At 54.9% G+C, this 26,343-nt stretch overlaps 5 protein-coding genes across 5 annotated transcripts; 3 read left to right on the forward strand and 2 right to left on the reverse strand.

Moving 5' to 3' along the window:
- Positions 1-2,139: 2,139 nt before the first annotated feature.
- Positions 2,140-2,527, forward strand: SPSK_02038 (uncharacterized protein; the record flags this gene model as incomplete). The annotated part of the gene is made up of 2 exons (XM_016728935.1): positions 2,140-2,188; positions 2,355-2,527. The coding sequence occupies 2 exons, from the start codon at positions 2,140-2,142 to the stop codon at positions 2,525-2,527; spliced, it is 222 nt and encodes a 73-aa protein (XP_016589576.1).
- A 556-nt stretch (positions 2,528-3,083) lies between these two features.
- On the forward strand, positions 3,084-3,930 carry SPSK_01902 (uncharacterized protein; the record flags this gene model as incomplete). The annotated part of the gene is made up of 2 exons (XM_016728801.1): positions 3,084-3,155; positions 3,235-3,930. The coding sequence occupies 2 exons, from the start codon at positions 3,084-3,086 to the stop codon at positions 3,928-3,930; spliced, it is 768 nt and encodes a 255-aa protein (XP_016589577.1).
- Positions 3,931-4,048: 118 nt separating this feature from the next.
- SPSK_01636 (uncharacterized protein) lies at positions 4,049-5,772 on the reverse strand (the record flags this gene model as incomplete). Its single annotated transcript, XM_016728544.1, has 2 exons — positions 4,049-5,608; positions 5,671-5,772. 2 exons carry the CDS (start codon positions 5,770-5,772, stop codon positions 4,049-4,051), a joined length of 1,662 nt encoding a protein of 553 aa, XP_016589578.1.
- A 513-nt stretch (positions 5,773-6,285) lies between these two features.
- SPSK_10420 (RTA1 like protein) lies at positions 6,286-7,307 on the forward strand (the record flags this gene model as incomplete). The annotated part of the gene is made up of 2 exons (XM_016736841.1): positions 6,286-6,469; positions 6,550-7,307. 2 exons carry the CDS (start codon positions 6,286-6,288, stop codon positions 7,305-7,307), a joined length of 942 nt encoding a protein of 313 aa, XP_016589579.1.
- Positions 7,308-7,493: 186 nt separating this feature from the next.
- SPSK_01356 (non-ribosomal peptide synthase) lies at positions 7,494-23,340 on the reverse strand (the record flags this gene model as incomplete). Its single annotated transcript, XM_016728271.1, has 5 exons — positions 7,494-16,536; positions 16,606-16,676; positions 16,734-18,895; positions 18,948-22,186; positions 22,250-23,340. 5 exons carry the CDS (start codon positions 23,338-23,340, stop codon positions 7,494-7,496), a joined length of 15,606 nt encoding a protein of 5,201 aa, XP_016589580.1.
- Between the last annotated feature and the right edge of the window lie 3,003 nt (positions 23,341-26,343).

Genomic DNA, 26,343 nt, shown 5'->3' on the forward strand with positions numbered 1-26,343 from the left:
AGGTCGAACGTGTTGGTTTCTTTTCTTTTCGGTTCCTTTTTGAGAGGCACAGTGACGACTTTATTTCAAGTCCGTCCCCTCCTCCCCATGCACAACATGCCATCCGACGTCGTGGACCAGCCGACCAGCCAGACGGCAGGGGCTCCTTGGGCTCCTTGCGCTTGATTTCGATTGTATTGATACTTTGATGAGTACGTTTTGGTGCAGTGGCGAGAAGATGGAAGAAGGGCTCGATCAAGGATGTCCCGGTTTGATCGACGGAGCCGACAGTGAAGGTGACGACGGAGCAACCCAGACGTCTGGAACTGTTCTTAAGGGAGATTTACGTTGTCGAATGCATGTAGCGTGTCTTGTTGAATTTAAAGTTTATTTGTGTTCCTTTCTATGATCATTTTATTTTATTTTATTTTTGCTTTTCATTGTCTGGCTTGATTTTACCTTTTCGCGACGCACTCGACGACAGGTGTCTATCGTTTATTGTGCTCTCCTGTCACGATAGCGGCTCCATCCAGTCTCCCACTTTCTGGTATTTTGTTTCGCGATGGCATTCAGAGACCTGCCGTCTGATCGTCGTCTTCCTTTTTCACCTCTGCAAAAAATAGAATGACGACGCCCGCTCACTGTGGCGGTTTTGTTTGGTTGGCAACATCGTCTTCGAACATGCTACATTTTAGCCGGTCGCAGATGACGAGGCCGCATGGGGATGGGAATCTGGATTTTTCAGTCGCCATCGAGCAAAAAAAACGTCGACCGGCCGAATCTCTTTTCGTTTCAGCATTCGGCCCAGCCAAGGCAAACTGTTTATGCTTTCTTCTCTCCCCCGACTGTCTGACGACATCAAGCATCGATCGAGATGGGCCGTGACGTGGTGTTTGTTGCTGTTGTGCTGTTGTGCTTTTGTGCTGTTGTGCTCTTGTGCTCTTGTGATGGATTGTCATGCCATCGAGACACGACATTCATGCACGGTGTTTTGCACAGCCTTGCATCGACGTGTTTGAAGAATTCTCCCGCCTTTGTCACTTGGGAGAGGACGCGACGATGGGCTTGACTCTGTATCGGCATATAGGCAAACCTCCTTGGATGGCTCCTTTTCCACCGTCCTCGCAATAGGAGCGAGATGCGAGACGACTCTCTCCAGCGGAAGCTCCCTCTCCCGGGCGATATGGTCATGGCGACGTCGACGTCGACGTCGGTATCCTGCCTCTGGCCTCGTTCATCGTCACATGTTTTTTGTCAGAAAAGATGACATGACCTGCGGCTGACGCTGGACAGATTCTTCGCCTCCACCTTCTTATTTCTTCTAGACCCTTGGCACAACCGTTCAAGACATACGACGTCCCAAAGCAGTGTGAGAAAGACTGACGAATCTTTTGACAAAGCTGACGCAGCAGCCTCCAAACAGAGAAGCACGACTGCCCAATGGACGAGCTGTGAGAGAGAGAGCCCAATACGGCTGCGTTGATAGTAATTCCTTTGGAAATACAAATAGCACCACAACTGAATATATGTCACGCAGCACAACTATTTCAGCAAATTTGGCATATTCACTACGCCAAAGTAACAACACATAAACAACATGACTGCAACGGGCCGTATACTGCGTATCTTGCTTCGTACCATTTTGACACGACGGTTTTGTTCCGCGCTTTGGTCAGGGGCTCTTTTTTTAAAATCTTTTTTCGCAGTCAAGAAATAACCTCGTAACTCTAGTATCTGCAGCCGCGCCTTGCCTGCCCCGCAAGCACAGCCCACAGCCGCACTAAAATCTCACTCGTTCCAATGGCATGGCTCTCGTCCAGCGGCCATGAGCGGCTCTACCATCATCCCATGCTCTGGCCAGGGCCAGAACCTTGTTTCTACTGTTGTTTATTTTTGGTGTGCGGCGAGGTACATGTAGTTTGTGACTGTCATTATTTTTTTTTGTCGAGACTCGTCTTCCGCTCTTCTCTTCTTCTTACGACGTACATCCCTTCATACGCATTGTTCATTTCGTCTACTTCTCACCACTGGGATCCGCCCTACCAGACGCCTGGCCGGCGGTCCATCCGTCTACCTGCTTAAGGCCCCAGCCATTGTTTCGTAACGCCATGTCAGCCTGAAATTGTGTCCTGGTGATTGGTGCAACGCAACGTGGCCAAAATGGCCTTGAGTGCGGCGAGAGACGATGAGATCGCGAGGTGTGCTGACGGTATGTTGTCGAGGGCAGATTGGACAATAAATGGTCAGCGCTGGTCATTGAAATACGGAACATAACATAACAAGGGACGCGATAGCGCGAGAGGAGGCCAACAGCAGGCAAAGGCAAAGGTTGTTGTCCAACTGAGGGTGGTCTGTCTGCCGTGATTACTCTATAGAACCTTCTGAAAACGGCACAGCGGGAGTCGCCGCTTACGCCGGCGCGAACCACAGTCCCTACCGCAGCCTGGCCGCTGCGGTCGCCGCACAACGCCCGATTTGCATCGTCGGCCGGAATCCTTTGCGACCAGAGGGACCAGACAGGACGCAGGGACCAGCTGCTGGCATATAATGTAAGGCTGAGGACTGCATCAGGGGTTGAGCCAAGTAGGATACCGACCGAGTACAAAGTAAACAAAGTACGATACGAAGTATTTCGTACTTTACAAAGAACGCGACCTCTGTCCAGTCGAGGCCTTCATTTGGCAACGTGATGTCAGCACTACCGCCGTATAATTGGAGGGCTGTCAACGTGAGAGTGAGAATGGAGCCAGGGGCCGATGGATGCCCATGTCAAAAAGTGGAACAAAGAAGAAGACCAGGGCTCAGCAGGGTACGAGTCTCTGTATTATTCGACAACTGTATTCTGTACCCTGTCGCGTGTAAGTCGTAAGCTGCGTTGTCAGCTCTGGGGAGCTGCCTTGTTGTCTCTGCAGTCCTTTTACGATGAGTACGGCGAAGCCGATGCCATAAATAAGAATGGATGACGCTTCAGAAACGTTGAATTGCTCTGCGCCGTATTGTGCAATCAACGTCTGCCGTCACCATCGTCTTGTACGGTTGTCGTGTCGTCTTTTCAGTCGTTTCGGTCTATTCTTCGTTTCACGCTCCTTTCACCAACTCCCGCCATGGCTCCCGTTTACGCCGACCACCCGTTTCAGCTCATCCCGGACCCGCGGCCGGAGGGCATCAATACAAAGGTGGGTGCACACTGTCGGTGCACACGGTCCTGTCCTCTGCATGGACTGCGACTGCGGACTGCGGCTGCTAACGACACAGAATGACATCTTTGACAACTCGGCGGTCGAGATGACGGCCATCCACAACTGCTTCATCCGCGGCATCAACGCCATCTACTTGCAGGCGCCGCACGTCAAGCCCCAGGAAGTCAAGGCGTTTGCCAACTACGCCGCGCTCTGGGCCAAGATGGTGCACATCCACCACCACGAAGAGGAGACCCAGTTCTTCCCCATCGTCGAGAAGATGGCCGGCGAGCCGGGGCTCATGGCCACCAACGTCGCGCAGCACCACGAGTTCCACGACGGCCTCGAAAAGTACACGGCCTATGTCCATGCCGTCGCGGCCGGCAAAGAACCGTACGATGGCAATGCGCTGCGGGCCATCATCGACGCCTTTGGCGGCGTCTTCATCCAGCACCTGACGGAGGAAATCACGACGCTCATGGGCCTCCGCAAGTACGGCGCCGAGCGCTTCAAGGACTACCCGGCCGAGTGCGCCAAGCTCGGCAAGCAGGCCATTGCCAGCGCCGGCGCCACCACCGGCATCATTTTCGTCTTTACCTGCCTCGACGTCCACTTTGAGGACGGCCGCTGGGCGGCCTTCCCGCCCATGCCCTGGATCGTCGTCCAAATGTTCCGCTATGTGCAGTATTGGTTCCACACCGACTGGTGGAAGTTTGGCCCCTGCGACCGCCTGGGCAACATGCGGCCGCTCTATGCGGTGCCTGCAGAGTAATGGCCGTCTCTGTCTCCTCTCTCTCTCTTGTACTTCTGCATCTCTTTCGTACCACATTTAGCCTGTTTTCTTTCCTTTTTTTTTTACCATAGATATACCAGTCTGTAATATATTCGCTTCACCTCCCGCTTGTCTCTCTGAAAATCTCGGCTTTGGGCCACGCGAGCCACGCGAGCAGGCTGTTGCTGCTCTCGTCATGCACATTTCCTTGCCCCTGCCCGGCCCGGCCCACTTCGGCTTCGACGGCCTCGACGACGGCGCGGCCCCAGCCCGTGATCCACCAGCAGGTGGCGAGGGTGCCAGTTTGGAAGAGGGTGGCAAAGTGGGCGAGCACAATCAGACTCCGGGGCCGGCGGCGAGCGACGTGGTCGATAAAGACGTCGGAGACGGCCGCCGGCCAGACGAGCATCAGGGCGAGCAGGGACGCTTGGCCGCGATGGCCCGCGCGGGCGTGGACGTCGACGGTCGTTGCGATGCGGTGCAGTTCGTCAACGGCGTGGGCGTCGGCGTGGGCGTCGGCGTGGGCGTCAGACGACGTGTCGTTGTCATCCGCGTCGCCGTCTGCTGGGCGCGAGATCCACTGGTGCAGCTGCACCAACGCTGGCACGTCCCGGTGGACGGATCCAGTCAGACCGGACGAGGACGAAGATGACGGCATGGCGTTGGCTATGAGCGGCGCGACCTCGCTTGCCAGGATGCGCAAAAAGTGCGGCTGCAGTAGCGTGTTGACGCCGCGGATGAGCCGAAAGGACGCCACAAGGGCGCTAATTGGGTCGTCAGGGTCGTCGGGGTCGTCGAAGTCGCCTGGGTTGTCGCCACGGAGCGGATCGACATCGACATCGACATCGACAACGGCGTCTCTGTCGTTGCCAGCTCGCAACGGCATCTTGACCGTCCCCAGCAGCTTCGCGTGAGCAAAACTGTGTACGACCAGCAGACAGGCAAATACAAACACGGCACTCGGGGCGTCATCGTCGCCGTCCACCGGTCCTGTGGTGCCTGTGGTGCCTGTGGTGCCTGTGGTGCCTGTGCTCCCTGGCACGGCCGGCTGGAGCTGCAGCTGACCGTCCTGGCCGAGTCGTTGGCGGAACATTGTCAGCGCGGCGTCCACGTGGCACGCCGCCCGCAGTTTCAGGGCCGTCAGATCTCGCTTGTCGCCGCGCCGGTCCGTTTCGGGCGCGCCGCGTGCCTCCAGCAGCAGATGCAGTGCCGACAGGGCCAGGATGCCGCGCAGCAGAAACGGATGGTCGAAGCCTAGGCGCAGCACCGTGTCCTGCCAAATGCGCTGCTGGACGGGCTCGGCTGTCGGGTCCAGCGTCGCGTGGACGTGCATCGTGTAGTGGTGCAGCAGGCGCAGGTCCATGACATCAAACTCGAACGGCAAGGCCGGTGGTGTCGCCGATGTTGTCGCTTGACTTGCCGCTTGAGCAGTCACCTCAGCGACCTGCCCCGAGGCCGGTCCCGCCCCTCGATGTCCTGCGCCCTCTGGCCCGTGGTACAGACTCGACAGGGCCGACATGAGGTCATCTGCTGCCGACGGCCGCCGCGTCTCGGGCGTCGATGCCTTGGACGACGACGCTCCAGTTGGCGATGCGCGCGGGCGCGATGCCACCGTCGGCCACATGCACGCGTCGCCCAGGCGATGGCACCGCATGCATGTCGGGCGTTTCTCGTCGCACTGCAGTCAGACATTAGTATACCAGGCGCTTGCGACTCTCACTCGCCATCGTCGTTTTGTACCTTTGCATGGCGTCTTTTGCAGTTGAGACATCCCCGGCGGGATTTTGTATGTGCTCTTCGTCCGCCAATGGTCGACATGCTGGGCCGCTCTGCTGATGTCATCTTGCCGCTGCAGAGACGACGACGAGCAATCGGGACTTGTTTGGCTCATTCTCTCATTCTCCCGTGTCTGTCGTTGTGCAAACGAATACGGCGAGACGTTTGTCAATGGAGTATCTGGGCCCATCAAAGTCAGCGTACGCTGGAATGTCTTCCAGGCGGCGACAACATCATTACAGTGCGTTCTCCGTATGTGGGACCCCTGCTCAGCCCCAAAGCTTAGCGCCCAAACGCGGGTCCTTTAAAGCTTAATTAATACGGTCGAGAACAAGGCCCAATACGGCCACGAGTACGGTCGAATACGGTGAATACGGTATTATACGGCGGAATACGGCCGTATTCGACGGAGCACCGCCGGACAGCAATACGGTCCAATACGCCCGGTCCCGAAGCCCCGTTCCGGCGCCAACAATAAAAGACGTCGCCAGCCCGTTTCCAGACAAGTAAACAACAAGACGATGCTCTCACATCATTCGTATTCACCAAACACACTGCATCGGTCTGTTCGTTGTCGCCATGTCGTCCAACGTCCATCCATCCATGGATGACCCCAATGCCTGGGTCACCTACCGCTACTATCCCAGCATTGCGGCGGCCGGGGTCGCTGTCGGTCTCTTTGGTGTCCTCACCGTGCTTCACGTGGCCATTGCGGTGCGCCGCCGGACGTGGTATTTCATCCCGTTTTGCCTCGGAGGCATCTGTACGTCCAACCAGCTCGCCTCGTCCCTTTCAGCCACTTCCGCGTTCGTCTTCCGTCGTCCGTCGTTTCTAACATGGCAGTCGAAATCGTTGGCTACATCGGCCGCATCCTCTCGTCCCGCGACCTGTGGGCGCTCGGCCCCTACATCGTGCAGTCGATCCTGCTCCTCGTCGCCCCCGCGTTGTTTGCCGCCTCCATCTACATTGTCCTCGGCCGCATCGTCGTGCACGTCCACGGCGAATCCTGCGCCCTCGTGCCCCCGCGCTGGCTGACCAAGGTCTTTGTCTGCGGCGATGTGCTCTCCTTCTTGCTGCAGGCCGGCGGTGGCGGCTACCAGGCCGCCGGCACGCTCGCGGCCCTCCACACCGGCGAGCGCATCATCATTGCCGGCCTCTTTGTCCAGCTCGTCTTTTTCGGCGTCTTTGTAGCTGTGGCGGCCGTGTTCCACGTGCGCTTCCTCCGCCGCGGCCACAGCAGCAGCAGTAGCCCTGGACTCCCCGTCTGGCAACGCCAGATGACGGCGCTGTACGTGGCCTCGGCCCTCATTTTCGTCCGCTCCGTCTTCCGCGTGATTGAATACCTCATGGGCAACGACGGGTACATCCTGCGCCACGAGGTGTTCCTCTACGTCTTTGACGGCCTGCTGATGCTGGCCGTCATGATTGTCTTTTTGCTGGCCCATCCGAACCAAATGACACGTCTCACCGGCACCAGCAGCAGGACCCGCATCGCCTCAAGTGGAAGTGGAAGCGACGCCCTGTTTCTTGCAGACATGCGGAAAGCAGCACGCGGTGGGAGGCATGGACCTAGTTCTGGTGAGAGCAGTGAGCGGGTGTAGCTTGCAAAACAATGTCGAACAACTGATGCTGTAAAAATGTACAAATAAATAGAAACAAAATAAACCGAGTACAAACACAACCCTTCCCGCAGCGCATGCGCCTTTACGCCGCTATGAAAACCAAACTGCTCGTATTTTGCACCTTTCTCTCACAAAAGACACCTTTCCTCAATCCCACCACAACATTTACTCCCTGTCCGAAAGCTCCGCCAGGAGAGCACTAACAATCGCTTGCACTGTCTTCTCGGCACCGCCGTCATCACCAAGACGGCTCGCCGAGCCAAAGGCACCAATGTCCAGTGTGTCGTTGCGGACCGCCATTTCCACATCGATGGCGTCCTTGTAGGCCTCCCGGACGCGGTTGCCGTGGAGAGACGGGTAAGCACTGGGCGATGGTGGCGGGGATGCCTTGTCTGGCATTTCGACAAGCTCCAACGAGATGCCAGACGACGCACCCACGGTGCCCAGATCGTCTGGGAGCAAAAAGTTGACAAACGATTCTACGGCGACACCCGTCCACTGTTGAATCTCCCAGAGGCTTGCTGTGAGCGGCGCTGCTGCCGTCGGCGAAGGCGGTGCGGCCAGTGCATGAAGATCAGCCTGGATCTGGGCAGCCATGTCGGCCACACTGCGCGTGGATGGTGACCGCACGAGCAGCGGCACAAGACAGAGCGTGGGATACGCCGCCAGTTTGTCATCATCGCCGCTGTTGATCCGGTTTGCCAGGTAGACACCAAAGACGACGTCGTCTTGGCTGGCATTCTCTGTGGACAACATCTTCGCATACACGGCAAACACGAGGCTCTGAAGACCGACGCCGAGTTTGGCTGCCATGTCTTTTAGTGGTGCAACATTGTCGAGCGCGGAACGGCGGTAGAATGAGGCACGGCCACGTTTCTGCACTTTTCCGGGGATATCAACAGAGGATCGTAGGTTCGCTCCGGCAAAGTATTTCGACCAATATGCTTTGTTGCTCTCGGTGGTCGCCGTGGAGAGTTGACGAGAGAGCGATTGCTCCCAGGCTGTCGATGTGGCCTTGGCTTTTCCTTTTAGTGGGGAGACAAGCAGCTCTTGGAAGCGCCCGAGCATCGTCTCGAGACTTACAGCATCATAAAGAGCATGATGGATGCGGAGCGTCAAGAGGAAGGAGACATGGCCGGCATCGACCTCCCGGGCGACCGATAGAATGGCAAACAACGGCTGAGCTGATGTGTCTCCAAGCGTGGGCCACGAATGAACCACCTTGCTTTCGTCCAGAGAAGGCGGTATCTTGTGCATCTTGTTCCGAATGACAGCCTGCAACAACGGAACAGGCGCATCGACAGCGGCGGTCATGAAGATGGAGCGCAGAATTGGGAGTTCCGCTACTAACTCTGCCCATGCACTATGGATATGATAAAGACTAATAATGGTGGATGTCTCGTTCGCTTGGAGGCGGTAGCAGAATGCAGGGAAGAAGACGTCGCCACCCGTGTTCTGCCAGACACTGATCATGTGCACTTGCATTGGCGTGGCAGGCAAGACTGTCTCGACATCGGCCGGAGACATGCCTCCCGCGCGTAGATTTTGTTCGATATGCGCCGTCAAAAGAATTGAAGTCGACAAAGTTTGACTAACAAAAGACGTATTCTGCATGTCCTCCTTGCCGGCCGTGGCCATGGCGGCCATTTCTTGTATAGAACCAGCTGCCAGCAATGCACGCACGCCCAACACAATGCCCTTTGTCTTCTTGAGCAAGGAGCTCACTTTGATTGTGCTGATGGAGTCGAGACCGAGATGGTAGAGCGTCTGGCCCGTCCGTTGGATGGCGCTCTCGGGTGTGCCAGACACAGCCGACAGCACCTCGCGAATGGCCATTTCGGCTTCTGTCCACTCACCAGAGTCTTTCTGCGAGGCTTCTGCGGTTGGAGGGTCCATATTAAGCTTTTCTTCTGCTTGTCTCGACACCTTTGGCTTAAAAGGTGGGAGGCCGCAAATGGAGACGCCGTTGTCATCGAACGCGAGAATACTGGTCGTACTAGAGGCCGCAGAAGAATGGACCATGAAGCGAAGCGCGACGTCGAGCTGGTGGAGTAGTCGAACGGCACCATGGCGAGACACATAGGCTGTATCGCAGGCCGTCCGCCACACCACTGTATCCTTCCCCGAGTCGTCGTGAACCAGCTCCATCTCAACACAGATAGGATACTCTACGTCGGATGCACCTCCAATCGACTTCATGATGACCGGCTTCTCTGTATCCTGTAGTTCCTTGTTTCCACGCTTTTGGAGGACAAAGAGAGTATTGAAGATGCCTGACGCTGACGAGCTGTCGCTGCCTGCCTCTCTTTTAACGGCCCGCTGCGCCTTGCGAAGGGGATAGTACTGGTGCTCGCCAATGCTGCCCATATTGGACTGCATGTACTGGAGGAGCTCAGATGGTGTTCCGTGTAAGACAACACGGACTGGTACGGTGTTCATTGTCGGGAAAACGGTAGCGTCGTCCTCGTCTGCAGCGCGACCAGACAGAACAACACCAAACAAGAGGTCCAGCGAGCCCGTCAGGGATGCGAGCACGGCGGCCCAACATGCTTGGCCGATCACTTGAACACTCGTGGCCTGCTGTCTGCCAAAGGCCTGCAGATCGGCGACGGACACAGAGGATGTGGACTCAAGGCGGACGACGGTTTTTTCTGGCGCCTGCACGTCGAAGATTGACATCGTATTCTGTCGTGGTACGTAGGTAGGTTGGGCGCCTTCGAGGAAGCCGAGCCAGAAAGCGTCTGCCTGTGCTGCCGACGACTGCAGGATGAGACCGAGCTGACCAATGTAAGCCGGATCCTCAGCAGGTGAAACAGGTGCAGCGTTGTCGGAGTGGTGGTAAGTAGCCTCGACTGTGCGGTGGAGGCGGTCCAGGGACCGTCCGTCGTAAAGAGCGTGAGCAATCGACAGAACGAGATACCAGCGTCTGGTGTCGCTTGTGTGGACAAATGTAAGCTGGAAAAGCCCCGACTCTCCTTCTCCGTGAATGGCCTGTCTCCTAACCTTGTCGGCGACGGCGACCAGCTCCGCTGTGCTCACAACACTGCACTCTTCTATGAACTCAATGGACTTCTTCACAGCCTGACTGTAGGCAATGGCAAAATCAGGACTGTCAATGTTGAAAAAGACCGTGCGCAGGATAGCTTGTTTGGCAACGACAAATGCCCACACGGCTTTGAGGCGCGCGATATCTACACCTGGGGTAATCTCCAAGATGTCATTGTTGAAGTAGAGTGCAAAGTTTGATTGAATCATGTCGGCCACCATGGCCTCCTGCAGGGGTGTTGGAGGCAAGAGATGGGAGACGTTGGAGAGATCACGACCGTTCGAGTTGAAGTAGCTGCGGAGCGCTTCTGATGTGGATGCAATAGTAGTGTCACCAGAGGATTTCGAGGCCGATACATCCCCATTTGGGGCCCTTTCTTCATTGTTTGCGACTTCAATCATGCCCAAAAAGGTCAGAATCGATTGTCCACGGACAAGTTGGCTGTTGGTCAAACGGACACCGGCTGTGCGGAGGCGAGCTGACAGCTTGATCGTATCAACACTGTCAAGACCCAGTTCCAGGAGAGTGGTATTCTCGTTGATCGTGTCCGCTTGCACGCCAGCAAGAGAAGCGATTGTCCGCCGCAGTGTTGCAGCCGTATCCCTCCAGACAAATGGAGCAGAGGTTGTTTCTTTGCTCAAATTGGCGGTGAAAGCATCACTTGTTACTGGCTCGGGGGTTGGATTGGGTGTGATGTTGTCCATGACATGCACTATGCCATTGTTGGTCCCTATAACTGATGAGAACGGGTCTTTTGCAACAGCTTCCAAGGCAGATTCAAACTCATCGAGCACATGGTTGAGAACTGTCTTGTCTGCAATGCCGGACATCGCAACAAGGACCAGGCGGAGGGTAGGCGACGACGGGGTTGACATCAAAACCGCCTCCAGAGCAAGTGGATAGTCGGCATGTACGGCCGGTTCAGATTGCGTCCACAAGTCTGAGGTGGCTGACGACGTGCCGGCGAAGGACTCATCTCCAAACTGGAATGAGAAGAGGATGTCAAAGAGCGGCTGTCCGGCCGAGCACCACTTTTGAATGTCTCGTAACGGTGTATGCTGAAAGGGTAGCGTAGCTACGTTGTACGCGTGACACGCCTGGGCCAGTGCCGCAAAAGACGATTCGAGCTCGGCGACCGGCGCAAAGAACGGCAAGGTGTTGAACAAGGGCCCTACAACACCTTCGGCGCCGTCTAGGTCATCCATAGTTCGACCGGAGAGGACGAGGCCAAGGGCCACGCCGTTGCTGGCACGGCTGCATATATTCTTGTACAGAACAGACAACCACAGAGCCTGGACGAGTGCTGCGTGTGTCACACCAAGACGAACGCGCATGTGTTCCACATCGGCAAAGGACAGGGTGCACTCAACGCCAATGTCTTCGCGGGTAGCGCACTTCGAAACAACTAGAGGCTGAAGGGGCTGGAAATGGCCACGATCCTTCAGGTGTCTCTCCCAGAATGGACGGCTCCTGCTGTGGTTCCGGAGCGGTCCATGCACCAGAGCATGTAGGAAAGTTGGCGCTGACGATGATGGCAAGCGGTTCGGTTCAGCTTTGTACGCGGTTGCAACCTGACTGAGGACGAGACCGAGACTTGTCGCATCATAGAGGCCGTGAAAGATATGCAGAACATGAGTGTTTGCTCCACGATATGCGAACGACAAATGCTGTATTGGGTTGGTAATGTCGTTGCCTCGGCAGGAATCGACCCAGTCTATGTACTTCTCTTGCAATGCCAAGGCTACGTCTGCATTGTCGCCCAAATTCAGCTGCATCCAGGGAAGGGTGACGGCATCGGGTTTCAGAGCAGCTTGGACAATGCCATCCCTTGTAGCGACAAAACGCGTCCGCAGGATAGAATTTCTGGCAGTGACCGTGGCCCATGCTTTCTGCAGTCTCTCAACGGAGACGGTACTGTCGAGCTCAAAGTGGAACGTATTAAAGTACGTGTCTCGGTGTTCCGGTCCAGAGCGGGCTCGAGAGAGGATGCCCTGCTGCAAAGCCGAGCAGGGTGCAATGTACTCGATCTGGTCTGAGGCGACGCCGAGGGATTGGGCCACCTGTGCGCGTTTGCGGTGCTGGCAAGCATCAACCAGTAGCCGGGCCTCGAGCACTGAGCCGATCGTTGTAGATTGCTTCGTCTGTGCATCGTGCAGCGCAGCGATAAGATCACCCATATTGGGGTGCGCAAGGATGGCTGACGGTGTGGCGGAAGACACACCTGCCCGTCTGAGTGCGCGAGAAAAGCGTAGCACAGAGATAGAGTCGATGCCGAGTTCGAAAATGCTCGTGTGTTGGGCGAGGGTGTGGTGATTGGGGTCAAGTAGGCCCAACTTGTGCAGAACTTGGACAACGATCTTGCCGCTCGGATGTTCAGAAAGCGGGGCGGGGAGAGCAGCGGTTGACGCCGTCGTCGGCGCTGCCACGTCGCTTGTTGCAGCGCCTGTCGTGTGCATTCGCTCGTCTGGTGACAGACTGTTAAAGAAACGCTTCAGCTCTTTGCCATCTGCTTTGTTGTTGGCCGACAGCGGGATTGCGGCCAGCGGAACCACGTAGGTTGGCACCATGTAGCCTGGGAGCCGCTCTCGACAGGCTGCCTGGACTTGTCGGGAGAGAATAGCACTGTCGGATGCTGAACTGTGTCCGTCCGCATGGTCAACGACAACAAAAGACACCAAAAAATCCTTCTTGTTGTCTTCGTCGCGGATCACCTGCGTGGCAACATCACCAACGCTGGCCCCGAGGCCGAGGCGGATGGCGTGGTTGATTTCACCAATTTCAAGTCGTTGCCCACGAAGCTTAATTTGGTCGTCAGCACGGCCTAGGAAATCAAAACAGCCATCATGCATCATCCTGACAAGATCGCCCGTGCGGTAAATACGGTCGCCATGGTCTTGGCGGTAGCGAGTTCCATCGCCATCCAGGGTTGGGAAGCGCTCATTGGTAAATTCGGCGCGATTCAGGTAACCTTGACCGACCAATGTCCCAGACACGCAGAGCTCGCCAACACCGCCTCGCAAAATGGGCGTCTGTGTTCCAGGGCGGAAGACAAGGGTACCGACATTGGGAAATTGTCTACCAATGTTGGACGCGCGCCCGTTTCGTGGGACCTGCGGATACGACGTGACGCCGATGGTGGCCTCGGTCGGGCCATAAAAGTTGTGAACGGCGCCGGTAGGGCCCCATGGGTCGAGCATTTCCTGTTTGAGTGGCTCGCCGCCGGTGATGAAGACGCCGCGGCATAGACTGGGAACATCGTTGGGGTCGAGCAGGCGGCCCAGACTTGGGGTCAGGTCAATGTGGGTGATGTCGAGCCGCGAGATCGTGCCGGCCAGGTCTTCCAAAATTAAATCACGCGGAGCTCCGACCAACGTCATGCCTACAGACCACGTCCAGTATTGTTCCAGGACAGCGACGTCAAAGTGGAAAGAGGCAAACTGCAGCCATCGGGATGTTTCGGCATCGTAGTGGTTCCGGAATAGCTCTTGGAAGGCCAGCATGCACTGCACTGCATTCTCGTGTGTGATGGCGCAGCCTTTGGGAGTGCCCGTGGTGCCTGATGTGTAGAGACAGTAGCACACGTCGCTTGGCTCAGGTGCGCGGCGGACACTTGACAAAGCCACGCAATCGCTGGCAGTATCCAGAGAGGCCATATCAATGTCAAGTATCGTGACGGCCGGTGTGATGTCAGACAAGCCACCATCCGAGACTGTCGCTGCAGCTCTGGTCACATCCGTGAGAAGGAGCGGTGCTCCCGCGTCCTGGAGAATAAATTCTTTGCGCGATGATGGTGCGCCAGGATCCAGAGCCAGATAAGCACATCCGGCTTTGAGGATACCCAACATGGCAACGAAGGCTTCGGGGCACTTATCAAAGCAGATGGCCACAATTGATCCGGGCTCTGCATGCTGAGACACCAGACCGGCGACCTGGTTACCGCGAGTGTTCAGGTCGTCGAAAGACCATTCTTTGCTAACCGGAACGCCGCCTCTGCTCTCGTCGAAGGCCGTAACGAATTGCAGAGCGACTTTTGTTGGCCTTAGCTCAGCCTGCCGTTCAACAAACTCATGCAGCAGCTTCACATCCGACTGAAGCTCCCGCACGGTTGGAGGCAGCACACTGTAGAGTTCAGGGTTCAGTTCCACAAAGTCGTCTTCGTCGCCGTCAGGATGGGTCGCAAGGTGGTTGACGATAGCGTCAAGCTGATTGAGAAGGATGGTCGCATGCTCGCGTGGTAGGACGCTGGTATCAAACGTGATCTGGTACAGCAGCGGTCGATCGGATGCCTCTGCAATGGCCTCGATAGAGATTGGATAGTCAACAATGGCCTCCTCGTCTGAAATAGTCCAAGGGCAGTTATCAGAGCTTGAGCCACGCTCGGCGGTCTGGTAGACGAGAAGTGTATCGAACAGCCGGGTATCAGGCTGACCCAGCCATCTCTGAATCTGGCGAAGCGGGACGTGTTGCGACTTGTGAAGTAGAATGTTTGCATGCATCAACTGCTCAACCAGCGCTCTATTGCTTGACTTGTTCTGGGCGACGACCGGCAACGTGGAAATGCACGGGAAATCCGCACGCTCAGTCGCCTCGGAGCTGCGGCCCGAGAGAACAGCACCGAAAACGACCGATGCATCGCCCACGTAAGACGACAGGATGCGCGTCCATGCCGCCTGGAGGACAGCGTGCATGGTGAATCCAGCACTTCGCACGGCCGTCTGTAGCTCGTCAAGTAAGCGCGACGATGGCCGAGACAGAACAGCATATCCTTGGGACTCGTTGAGTGGAGTCAGTAGAGGGAAAGTATTGACAACAGTTTGACCACTCTTTTCTCTCCAGAGGTCGGCTACGGGTGATGAAGAACCGGTCAAGGAAGCGACTTGGTGGAGAATATCAGAGACGACCAGCTCTGTTGATGGGGTTTCCTTCCGCTTTACGTCGTGTCCAGCCTGTATAAAAGCGGTCACGTCGTCCAGAAGAACCCGCAGACTTGCGGCATCGTACAGTGCGTGATGGATGGCCAGGTGGCAGGTCACAATGTCTCCTACACGGCCGTCGACAATAGCCACTTGCCATGGTGGAAGCTGGAGGTTCGTGAGAGTTTCCACCGTTGCCTCGCGTTTCCATTTTTTGAGATCAAAATCGTGGCCGTCATTGACGAGAAGAACGCGGGCATGGTGCTCCATTGACTCTAGAGAGATCTGGACCATGGCAAACGGAGACAGGGCGTCAAATGCATCATCGCTGTTGCTGTCGCTGTCACTGTCCGCTGCACCATCCATGCTTACGAAGCCTGTCCGCAGCATAGGGGTCGAACATGCAACTTGCCTCCACGCCTTTTGCCACATAGCTCCATCGAGTCTCGGGATTTCGTCCCCTCGTTTCTGCTCGAAGGTGATGAAATTGAAGTAGTGTTTTCCCTTTGACCGAACGAACTCTGTGAGCAGCCCCGTTTGCAAGGGAGTACAAGGCAAGACAGTCTCAATTTCATGCTCAAGGTAGAACCCATGTTTATCAAGCACAGGGCGAGAAGCCGCACGAAATGTGTTAAAGTCTATTGTCTGTAGTTCGAGGGGCCCGGGAGATGCAACGGAAAGAGATGAACTTGGTAGAGTGTGTGTCGCGGAAGATGTGTCTGGCGTGCGGAACTCGGAGTTGTTGGAGGTCGTGGTGGCTCCTGTAACTTGGACGAGTGGTGGTGAGAGTGGTGGTGAGAGTGATGCTGCCAGGGTTGCAGCGGCCAGGGTTGCAGCGCTCGGGTGCTCCATGACATCCACGGCCGAGACCTGGAGTCCTTGTTTTCGGAGTTCAGATGCTACTTGCACGGCGCGGACACTATCGAGGCCAAGGCGGTAAATTGTCGTGTCGCGCCGAATGTTGTCTGCAGGCACAGCGGCGAGCCGGGACAATACTGTACGAATGACCGACTCGGTCGTAGTCCAAATCTCATCGGTTTCGTGGACAAGAACGGCGTCCGACCCGCTGTCTTCGGCTTCTTTCCCGAACGATTCCACGTTCAAGTGCAGATTGTCAAGTTTGTCCTGCAAAGACTGAGGTAGCTCTGTGCGACTTGGGATGCGCGACGACGAGAACTGTACGAGAGTCGTCATGACAGTGCCAAACAGGTCGACAACAACTGACGCTGCTTCCGGCGTAACAATATTTCTGTAGTTGACGTACATACATTGTTAGACATTCCAATCTGCGGAAAGACCTTAGGATGCTTAAACTTACTTGTCAAAGTGAAGCCGACCTCGTAACTTGTCTTCGTCATAGGCCGGCGTAAGCTCAAAGACCATTGGGAGCTGTTGTGGTTAGTAAATGCTAAGCGAGAGACTCTTTTCTGCACACAGCCAACTCACATCCATCTCACCGTCGTCCCGCTCCAGGGTCCAAATATCATTGTTGAGTGGCCGTGATGGTTGCTGAAGCAGAAGCAAGCTGTCAAAAAGACGACGACCGTTACCGTGTTGCCTTTGGATCTGCCTTAGAGGCGTAAACTGATGCAGGAGCAGGTCCGGGTTCAGGGTTTGAAAGTAGGACAACAGATCGCGGTTGGACTGTAATACGGAAATGTTGGCACGGACAGGAAGCGTGTTGAAGCATGGGGCAACTAAACTGTCCACATTCTCAGCTGGCACAGAGCGGCCGTTGTAGACGTTGCCAAAACAGACGTCATCCGTCTGCATAAGAATGGCCATAGTACCTGTCCACGCTGCCTGACAGGCCGTCAACAAGGAGTAGCCCAGGCGCTTTACTTGATCCTGGATGGCCGATAGAGGCATGTCGAGAGCCTGCTCCAGGATTCCGCTACCCTTGTCAGGTGCGGCCGGCCTGTTTGCAAGTAGCAGAGTCGGTTTGTACCCAGCAAGATGGTCGCTCCAGAATTGGTCTGTGGACGACGGAAGGTTCAACGCTTGCTGAAGGAACATGCTGAAATTCGGCGCCGTATTCAGTATTACCGATGACTTTTCCTGTCCGCTCATGCTGAGGACAACCTGTTCGACTTCCCATAAAAGACGGCCCATGGCTTCTCCGTCGTAGACTGCGTGGTGGCAGACAAAGGACAGATACTGAGTGTCTCTGTCCCTGATTGCTGCAAAAGAAACTGGGGGCTGGAACGAGTCGACTGGATAGGGGAGTGATTGTGCGTGCTGCTCAACGAGGGTGTCAAGAGTGTCCATAGCAGATGTAGCCAGATCCAGCCAGGGAGCCGTATAGGTGTCCAGGACAACCTGCGCAATGGGGTACAAGACGTGATCGGATGTCACAAAGCATGTGCGCAGAATATCTTGGCGAGCACAGACTTCCATCCACGCCTCTTGTATGACATCCACATTCTCTACGAGGCGGAAGAGCATGCGATTGACATAAGTCTTGCCCCGTGTCGGCGAGACCAGCATCGCTTCTTGCAGTGGTAAGCACGGCGTGGCTGGTTTGGTTGAAGACAAGCGTCTTTCCTCAAGGTTCGACTGCAAGTTTGACAGAAAATCTGATGAAAACACGTCCAGTGAAACGGTTGACGCAATGCCAGAGGTAAATGATGTCGTTGCCGACTTCTCGGCAATCAACTGTGCCAGCTGTGCAATGGACATGTTCCGTAGAATATCCGAGATGGCAAGGCGGCACTCTGGAAACGTCTGGTTGAGCCGCCGAGAAACATGGATGGCAGATAACGAGTCAAGGCCTACGCTGGCCAGCGGCGTCCAGCGGCGGATACTCTGCGCATCAGACCTGAAAACATCAGCAATAATAACAGAGATCTGCACCTCAATATCCGTCCACTGTGCGGCGTCATCGTCTTCAGCTGTGGTAAAATTGTTTGTAAAGGCGGACAGTTGATCTTGAGAGAGGCTGCGGAAGGTGTTCAGCAGCAAAGCTTTGTTCACTTTCCCAGCTGGTGTCAGGGGCATGTTTGTTATTGGGATCAAGAATGTCGGTACCATATAAACTGGCAGCCGAGATTGCAGCTCGAGGAAAAGAGAAGCAGCCAAGTCTTGATGTGAATCAAAAACACAAAATATGCGATTTGACGACGTTGACGAGGGCATGTAAAAGGCGACTAGCTGGTCAGAGCTGGACTCCGGCGAGTCTTCTTTGCGGGCGACAACGGTCACCGCCTTGGCCACAAGTGGAGATGCGCAAAGAACGGCGTTGATTTCGTTGAGCTCGATGCGTTGGCCTCGTAGCTTGATCTGGTCATCAACGCGACCCGTGATCATTAGCGAACCGTCGGGTAGCATGCGGCCAATGTCACCAGAGCGATAGAGCCGGCCATAAACGGGATGTTGAATGAACTTTTCTGCCGTTAATGATGGCAGTCCCAGGTAGCCAGCAACGACCTGATCGCCGCCAAAGCAGAATTCGCCAACAGCCCCAAAAGGTACTGTCTGTCCACTTGCGTCGCCCATGCGAAGCACGACTGTCGACGTATTCTCAAAAGCAAATCCGAGGTGGCGGATGGTATCACCAAGGGCCATCTTCTTCACAGTGCAGATGTTTGTCGTCTCGGAAGGTCCATACCCTGTTTCGTTAGTATCACACCGTTGCAAGTTGAAGGAGGCACAGTATCTTACCCTGGAACAGCTGCTTCGACCACATGTTGGCCACCTTTTCTGTCAACGGCTCCCCAGCTGTGACGAGAAACTCAACACTCGGTGTATTCTGAGGGTTGACCAGTGCAGCCACAGTCGGGGTCATGCTCAGGTGCGTGATGCCAAAGAGGCGTATAGTGCGCTCCAGGTCTTCAAACAGCACATCGTTCGTGGCCGAACAGAGGCACAGGCCATACACCCAGCTAAAGAAAATTTCAAATACGGATACATCAAATGCTTGCGAGCATGACTGCAAAAGTCGTCCACCATTTTTCTGGGAGATGGGGTAGATACGTGACAGGACATCGAGGTTACTGCAGATGTTGAGTTGGGTGACGCAGACACCTTTGGGCACGCCCGTGCTGCCCGAAGTGTAGACAATGTTGGCGATCCGCGCTGGGTCAGCCGGTATAGCTTCGTCTCCTTCCAAGTCTTCATCAGGATACAGTCTCAGGTCAGCGATTTGCAAGTCCAGTACGGGACAAATATTAAGACTCGAGAGATCGTTTGTAGTTCTCGTATCAGAAAGAATACACCTAACACCGGCCTGTTCGAGAATGGTGTGTATTCTAGTCAACGGTGTCGTTGGTAGAAGAGGTAGGTACGCACACCCGGCTTTGAGTATGCCCAGAATGCCGGCGTACAGGAGTACCGACTTCTCCATGACAATTGCCACAGCGTCACCAGGTTTTGCGCCGAGTGACTTCCGAAGACAGCGTGCAATTTGATTGGCCATCCTGTTGAGCTCGTCAAAAGTGATGGTAGTATATTGCATCAAGCCTTCGCCGTTGTTCTCTCCGTCATTGAACGATGTGGCGAAACAAACCGCAGGCCTCGTAGGGAATCTCTTTGATGACTTTTGCACGAGCTGGGCCAGGTCTGGGTGGCCGTCAAAGGTCCGGTAGTCGAGGTTGTGGCGGGATTGTAAGGCTACAGGAATCCCGGCGTACACTGCGGAGAGAGTGTCGTTCACATTGGCAACAATATGTTCCAAAGCAGCAGCATATTGCTTCAGGAGCATTTCCACTTGGACTTCGGGAAACGAGTCGGCGTGAAACGTTGTCCTGATTCGAAATGTGCCATTCCTTTGGCCGTGTTTCGCCTGCGGCTCCACCTCCCAGAGCATCTTTGTCTCCAGGTAGTCTTTGTGGCCAATCTCACGGACCAAGTCGTCTTCCGTTCCATTGCTGTACATTGATTCTTGATAAACGAACAAGACATCGTACAGGAATTGGCCAGGACGAGTACCGGCAATTTTCTTGATCTCTGGCAGCGGGAGGAACGCGTGCGCCAGAAGGGCGCGGTTGGATGCGTGGATATTCAGGAGGAGGTCGCGGATTGTGTGCATGCGAGAGAGGTCTGCTCGGAGCGGCACAGTCTGTAGACATGGACCTACAATATCCATAATGTTGTCCACGGGGAGGGTCCGACCCGACGTGACCGTTCCTAGAACGACATCCGGGGAGCCGACAAGGCCACTCCACAGCCACGCCAGCGCGGCTTGGAATAGAGTTTGTGTGCTGCATCCCACGGCATTGGCCACGCGATCTATGTGAGCCTTGTCTACCGGCGTGCCATCGACCGAGGACAGTAATATTTCTCGGCTAAGGATTCGCCCCGTAACGTCGCGTCGTGCGTTGAGCTCCGGGAGGGCGCTCGGCTGGAACCCGTTAAGCGTTTCGGCCCAGAAATGCTCGGCTGCTTCCCGTTGCGCGGACGTCATGCAGCGGCTATGTTGGACAACGGCCGAGTAGTGATTTGCAGACAATATGAACTCGCCGCGCAAGAAGGCGTGCAAGTTGCGGCGGAGGAGGTCGAGAGACCAGCCATCGTACATGGCGTGGTGCATGTGAAGGACAACACGTATGTCTCCGACTTTGTTGATATCGGCCTCTTCAATATCCACGTAAAACGGCATCAGAAGCTTCTCTTCCGTATCAAGCTGGCAGTCGCGTTGCAGCTGGTCCATCGTTCGTATCTGGTCTTCTGCCCCATACCGGCGAATAACTTGCACGAATCGGCCGTGATACTGGGCAAAGCCTGTCCTCAACGCTTCGTGTTGGCTGATTTGATGATCCAACGCCTTGAAAATCGTTTCACAGGAGGTATTGTCGCGGAATCCAAGCTCGACCCAGTTGCAATACGCCCTGGGGTCAGCCAGCGTCTCCGCCAGCATCGCGATTTGTATTGGGGTACATTCCACCACGCGCTCCACATCGTCCAGTTTGAAGTGGCTTCTGACCAGTTCATTGTCGGCGAAAAGCTCACTTGCTTCTATTAGATAATCTTGATTTTGTGCTTCGATGTTGTCTGACGCTTCCGGTGTGGACTGTCGTATGCGAGAATGCAGCGCTGCCAGTGTCCTTGACTCAAGAACGTCCACCGCACTAACATGAGGGAAGCCAGCGCCGCGGATAGTGGCAGCAAACCGAATCGCTTTTAAAGAGTCCAGTCCTACAGAAGCAAGAGGCACTGTGTTTCTGATGGTCGAATCCAGAACGGATCTTGCAACCTGGTGCAGCGTGTAATCGAGGTCGTCCTCGAACTCTTCTGGTGGCGGTTCGGTGACCTGCTCTGTATTCAACTCTGTGTACTCACTCGAAAGCCGTTTGCGGTCAACTTTGCCCGATGGCAAGCGAGGGAAATCGGGCATGAGAACAATATCACCAGGGACCATAAACCGAGGCAACCATGCTCGACACGAGTCCAGTATTGCTTCTTCCAAGCCAGTGAATGCCGTAGCAGTAAACGCCTTGGGTCCCGCGTCGCAAAACGCAACAAGAATGCCGTTGATCACAGCCGCAACACTCCCGCGACAGCCGTCTGTGCGGAGAACAGCTTGCTCCACCTCGCCCAGCTCGATCCGCTGACCACGCAGCTTCACCTGGCCGCCCGACAGACGGCCAGAGCACTCGAGGGTGCCTTGTTCGGTGACCCGGGCCTTGTCACCGGTGCGGTACAGTCGTCCATATTGTTGTGTATCGATAAATGCAGCGGCTGTCTGCTCCGGACGGTTAATGTAACCGCGGGCCAGCTGGTGGCCACCAACGGCCAGCTCACCGGCCTCGCCCATTTGCGCGAGTCGCGGGTCTCCACAGGCGTCCTTGTCACTCTCGTCGCCCTCTTCATCCGGGATGGCCAAGATGTACGCCGACACTGTTTCCAAAGGAAACCCAATGTTTTTCACTGAAGCTGTTCCATCCAGCGCCGGTTGTAATGTACTACATGTTGTGTTAGTCTAATGGTCTGTTCTTCGCGAAAGCAAAAGGGTGCCAAAAACGTACCAGTGGATGGCTGCTTCTGTGGGGCCATACATGGCCCAAAGAATGCTCGTCTGCTCCGGGCCGGCACCAAATTCGCAAATCACGGGCTCTGTCAGCATCTCGCCAATCGTCAAGAGTAGTTTTAAACCGGGCGCGTTGGCTCGGCTCTGCAGGAGACTTCCCGCCACAGTGGGCGTTAGCTCACAAGCATCCACGTCGAGAGAGGTAATGACAGCCGGCAGATCGTCGAGCAAGTCGGCCCGGCTGCAGCAGACCAGCGTCGCACCCCGGAACCAAGGGAAGAAAATCTCAAAGACGGAGACATCAAATGTGGGTGCCGCAAACTGGAGAAAGCGCTGGAAACTCGGGACGTAGTGGTCGTGCGAGAGCAGGCTCTGAGTAGCAGCGCCGTGCGGGACACCGACGCCTTTGGGCGTGCCAGTCGAGCCGGATGTGTACATGACGTAGGCCAGGTCATCGGGGCCAACGGTCCGAGCCGATGACGTCGGCGTTTCCGACGTCTCCGGCCCGACATATCGTCTGTCAAATAGGTGAAGCTCATCAACAAGCATGACCTGTAGGGACGCCTTGATGCCCTCAGGGAGCCTGGCCGCCATGGCCGACGTCGTCAGGATGAGACCGGCTCCAACGTCGTCCAAAATGAAGCGAATGCGATCTGGTGGTGCATCCAGTTGGATCGGGCAAAAGGCACCGCCGGACTTGAGGATGGCCAGAAGCGAGACATACAGCTCCGGCGCCTGGGGAATCAAGACCGGTACGACGAAGTCGTTGGTGGTCGGAAGCGAAGATTTGGTCGACACATCTGCCACAGCATCCAGCCGACGGCTGATTTCGACTGCAAGAAAGAGGGCAATTTTGTGCAGCTCCGGGTATGACAGCGTCACATGCGTGCCATCCGGGGCCCTGTAGTCGAGCGCCAGTGGTTGCGGCACGGCTTCGGCTTGCGCTCTGGCCACATTGTGGCCTGATGCAGCTGCCGCATCGGTTCGATCGCCATCTTCAGCGCCGGAAACAAGCAAATGAAGCAGCGCCGGTCCAGGCAACTTCCGGGGCTCTGGATTGAGGATCGACAGAGGTTTTTTGTCTACCATGTTTATGGAATTTTGCTGTGGTGGTATTTGTCGGCGTTTGCTCTGTTGTCAAGTCGTGTCAAAGCTCCAGCCAACGAAAGCACTGGAGCGTTGATGCCGCTTTCCTGTGGGACAAGGCTGCAATATCGCCCGGGAAAGAAAAACGCCATAAAAATTCTCCAAATTGCAAACATAAAAAACCATTAATGCTTGCAGCTCTGAGCGTATGTCAAGACCATCGCGGTTCGTCGAGACGAAGTCGGATTTGGGGACTTGACAGGAAGAGGGCCGCTTGGAGTGGAGGCTCCCAGGCGTGGGGGATTGGGGATCTGGAATGTCCAAAGGAGCGTGTGCATGCTGGGAGACGTTCCACTCCACTGACGGATCAAAGTCCAGTATTGACAAGCGAATACGATAGCTGCCACTTTGTAGCGGTGATGTTTTTGTTTTGTCATTTGTTGCTGTCTTGCTCGATTTTCCTGTTCTCCTTAAGCCGAGCGTAGTTGCGCTATGGAGCCCCAAAATAGTTCGCAAATCCGACTACGGAGGTAAGTACGACGGGGGTGGTTCGGATGCGGGCTTGCGAGCTTTAGGGGAAGGAGCACATCGACGCGCTTGTTAAGCGTGGCCCTCCCTCGTCTAGGAAAGAGCTACCATTGTGTGGATGCTGTTAAGCAAGCTCTTAACAAATCATCTCTGACCTCTCGCTCAGTTCGTTGTACGCGTGAGAAAGCTGCAAAGCTGCAATACGTGCTGCGATTATGATATCTGGGCTATCGTCACAGAGCAACCCAAATAAAGGGTACGTACAGCAAATGGTCTGGGAGGACTGGCTTCTGGGGGAACATGCGTGGCTTGTTCCTTCCTACAAGGTCATACAAAGATATTTCCTCTTCTAGAAGCGCTCCTGCCGAACCAAAAATAGTTGTCAGGCACCTGACCACAGTCGCTCCATGTAAGGGTATCGTTTATGTGTTTGGGACTTCTCTTCTTGTTCTCGTATAAGAGAATGATCGTGACATGTCTGTTGTCAACAATCGAACTACTTGCTCTAAAAAATACCATTGGCAATGGGGTCCACCGTGATGAAAGGCAGGCCAGGAGGGGCCTGTCCGTGAACAAGGCGTGAATTAGCGTGGGGTGCGCCTTCCGCGGGCATCTTGCAGCGAAAAGGCAGACACCGCTCCCTTTATTTTTCTTTTCTTTCTTCTTTTTGGGCCGTAATGGCTTCATGGTGTAAAAGCAAGGCTTGGGCCTCGACGGCACATAGCCAATAGTGATGCAAAAGATGCCGACAGCAAGGTTCTGCAGATGCATCCCGCGCTACGAAAATATAAGTCGAAGGGAATGGAGTGAAGAGTGTGGGATATCACAAAATGACAAAAGACAACTTTTTATTGCTTGTTCTTTTTCTGTGTCATTTTCTGAGTCGCGAGACAAGCGATGAATAAATCCTGGGAGTGAGTTCGAGTTCTCCGCCTTGGCTCCGAGGCGGCGGGGATTTGTGAACGTCTTCTCAAATCGTCGCCAAATGAAGTGTCAAAACGTAATTCTATTGCTCAAACCAGACGAAGAGAGGACAACAAGAGGCTAGCCTGGAAATAAAACTCTGCGAAGAAAACGGCACAAATGTAAACCAGAAATGTAACAGAGCGAGAGGGAAGAATATGGGTAGGTAGACATATTGACTGTGGCCATCTTCGTTCCTAGCATACCGAGACAGGATTCGGTGCCCCATCACGACTTTGAGCATCAAGCTACTCCTGGTTGCAAAGAAAATAGGTCCAGGCGCCGCTTGGTCTGGAGGCGACGACTGAGAACCGAACGGCAATAGGACCAGGCCCAAACCAGGATTAGCTGCGTCTTGTAGCGCGCATCGTTGTCGTCATGTGTGGACTGCCGACCTTTTAGGACAATGAGCACACAGTTTTAGTCTACTTTTAAACAGCAGTCGCGGTTTTCCGTTGAGCTACCCAAGCTCCAAGCTATTTGCATGGTATGGAGCCGGCTGATCGTTTCCACTAATAGACGGAAAATAAAAACATGAAGAAAGCTACCAAGGCGTGCAAGGCAAGAAAAGCAAATCGCGTGGCCTCTTTCATCATGCTTTCCACCCGTTTTGCCAACCACCCTCATTACTGTCAAACATATACGGAATAAGGAGTTCAGTCGTGGACTTCCTGCAGAGGCAAAACTAAGAAGAAAGATGAAGCCATGCCAAGCCTGGACCCCTCCAGCCATCCAACGCAACGTAAGGAGGTCACCCACTTTCGTGATGTCGTCGAACCACCGACGCCTCTAGCTCCATGCATGTGCATCTTCTTTCCATTGCGTGACCTCTCTGTCTCTCTGCCTCTCTAGGTTTGCAGTCTTTTCGTTTACCTATTTCACCGTGTTGCTTCTCATCCTCTTTTTTCTCGCATCGGCAAACCCCGTATATATCTTTTTACCATTTGATGTGTCGCCTCTGATGCATCTCAGGCGGACCAAATCCCCACCCCTTGCATTGGTAGGCTTTGTGCCTGTATGGCGACCGTCATGGTTTCCTTTTCTGTCGATATGTTTTTGTAGAATTTCCTTTCGCTCCAACGAATGGTAATGAGTCGTTTAATTCTGTGATTACTTTTCACGGCCTCCGACTGGCTCGGGCCCCCAACCTTTCTTGGTGGTTTCTCGTTTACTTGCGCGATGTGTGACCACGACGACGAGCAGGAATGCTATTCGTCGTGTCTCGTGCATCGTGGTCCTTCTCGTGTGGCTTTCTGATCCGCCCAGTAACAGAACATGGATTTCAACCCCAACGACTCTGGTTTGCTCCGGTTCGGCCAAGGACCATTTGCCGAGCTCTGATCTCCGATCGAATAGCAACGTCTGCAATTCTGCTGATGCTAACTCACTTCACAAGGCGTTTTTCGTAGATTGCTGTCGTGATCGACGGATGACGGATACCTCCTCTCGTCGCCCTCCGATCTCTTTTCCCCTCTCTTTTCCGATGCTCTCTTGCTTCCAAAGATCTCGTCGTAC

This window comes from Sporothrix schenckii (assembly GCF_000961545.1).
Source record: "Sporothrix schenckii 1099-18 chromosome Unknown Cont42, whole genome shotgun sequence".
Taxonomy (NCBI): Eukaryota; Fungi; Ascomycota; class Sordariomycetes; order Ophiostomatales; family Ophiostomataceae; genus Sporothrix; species Sporothrix schenckii.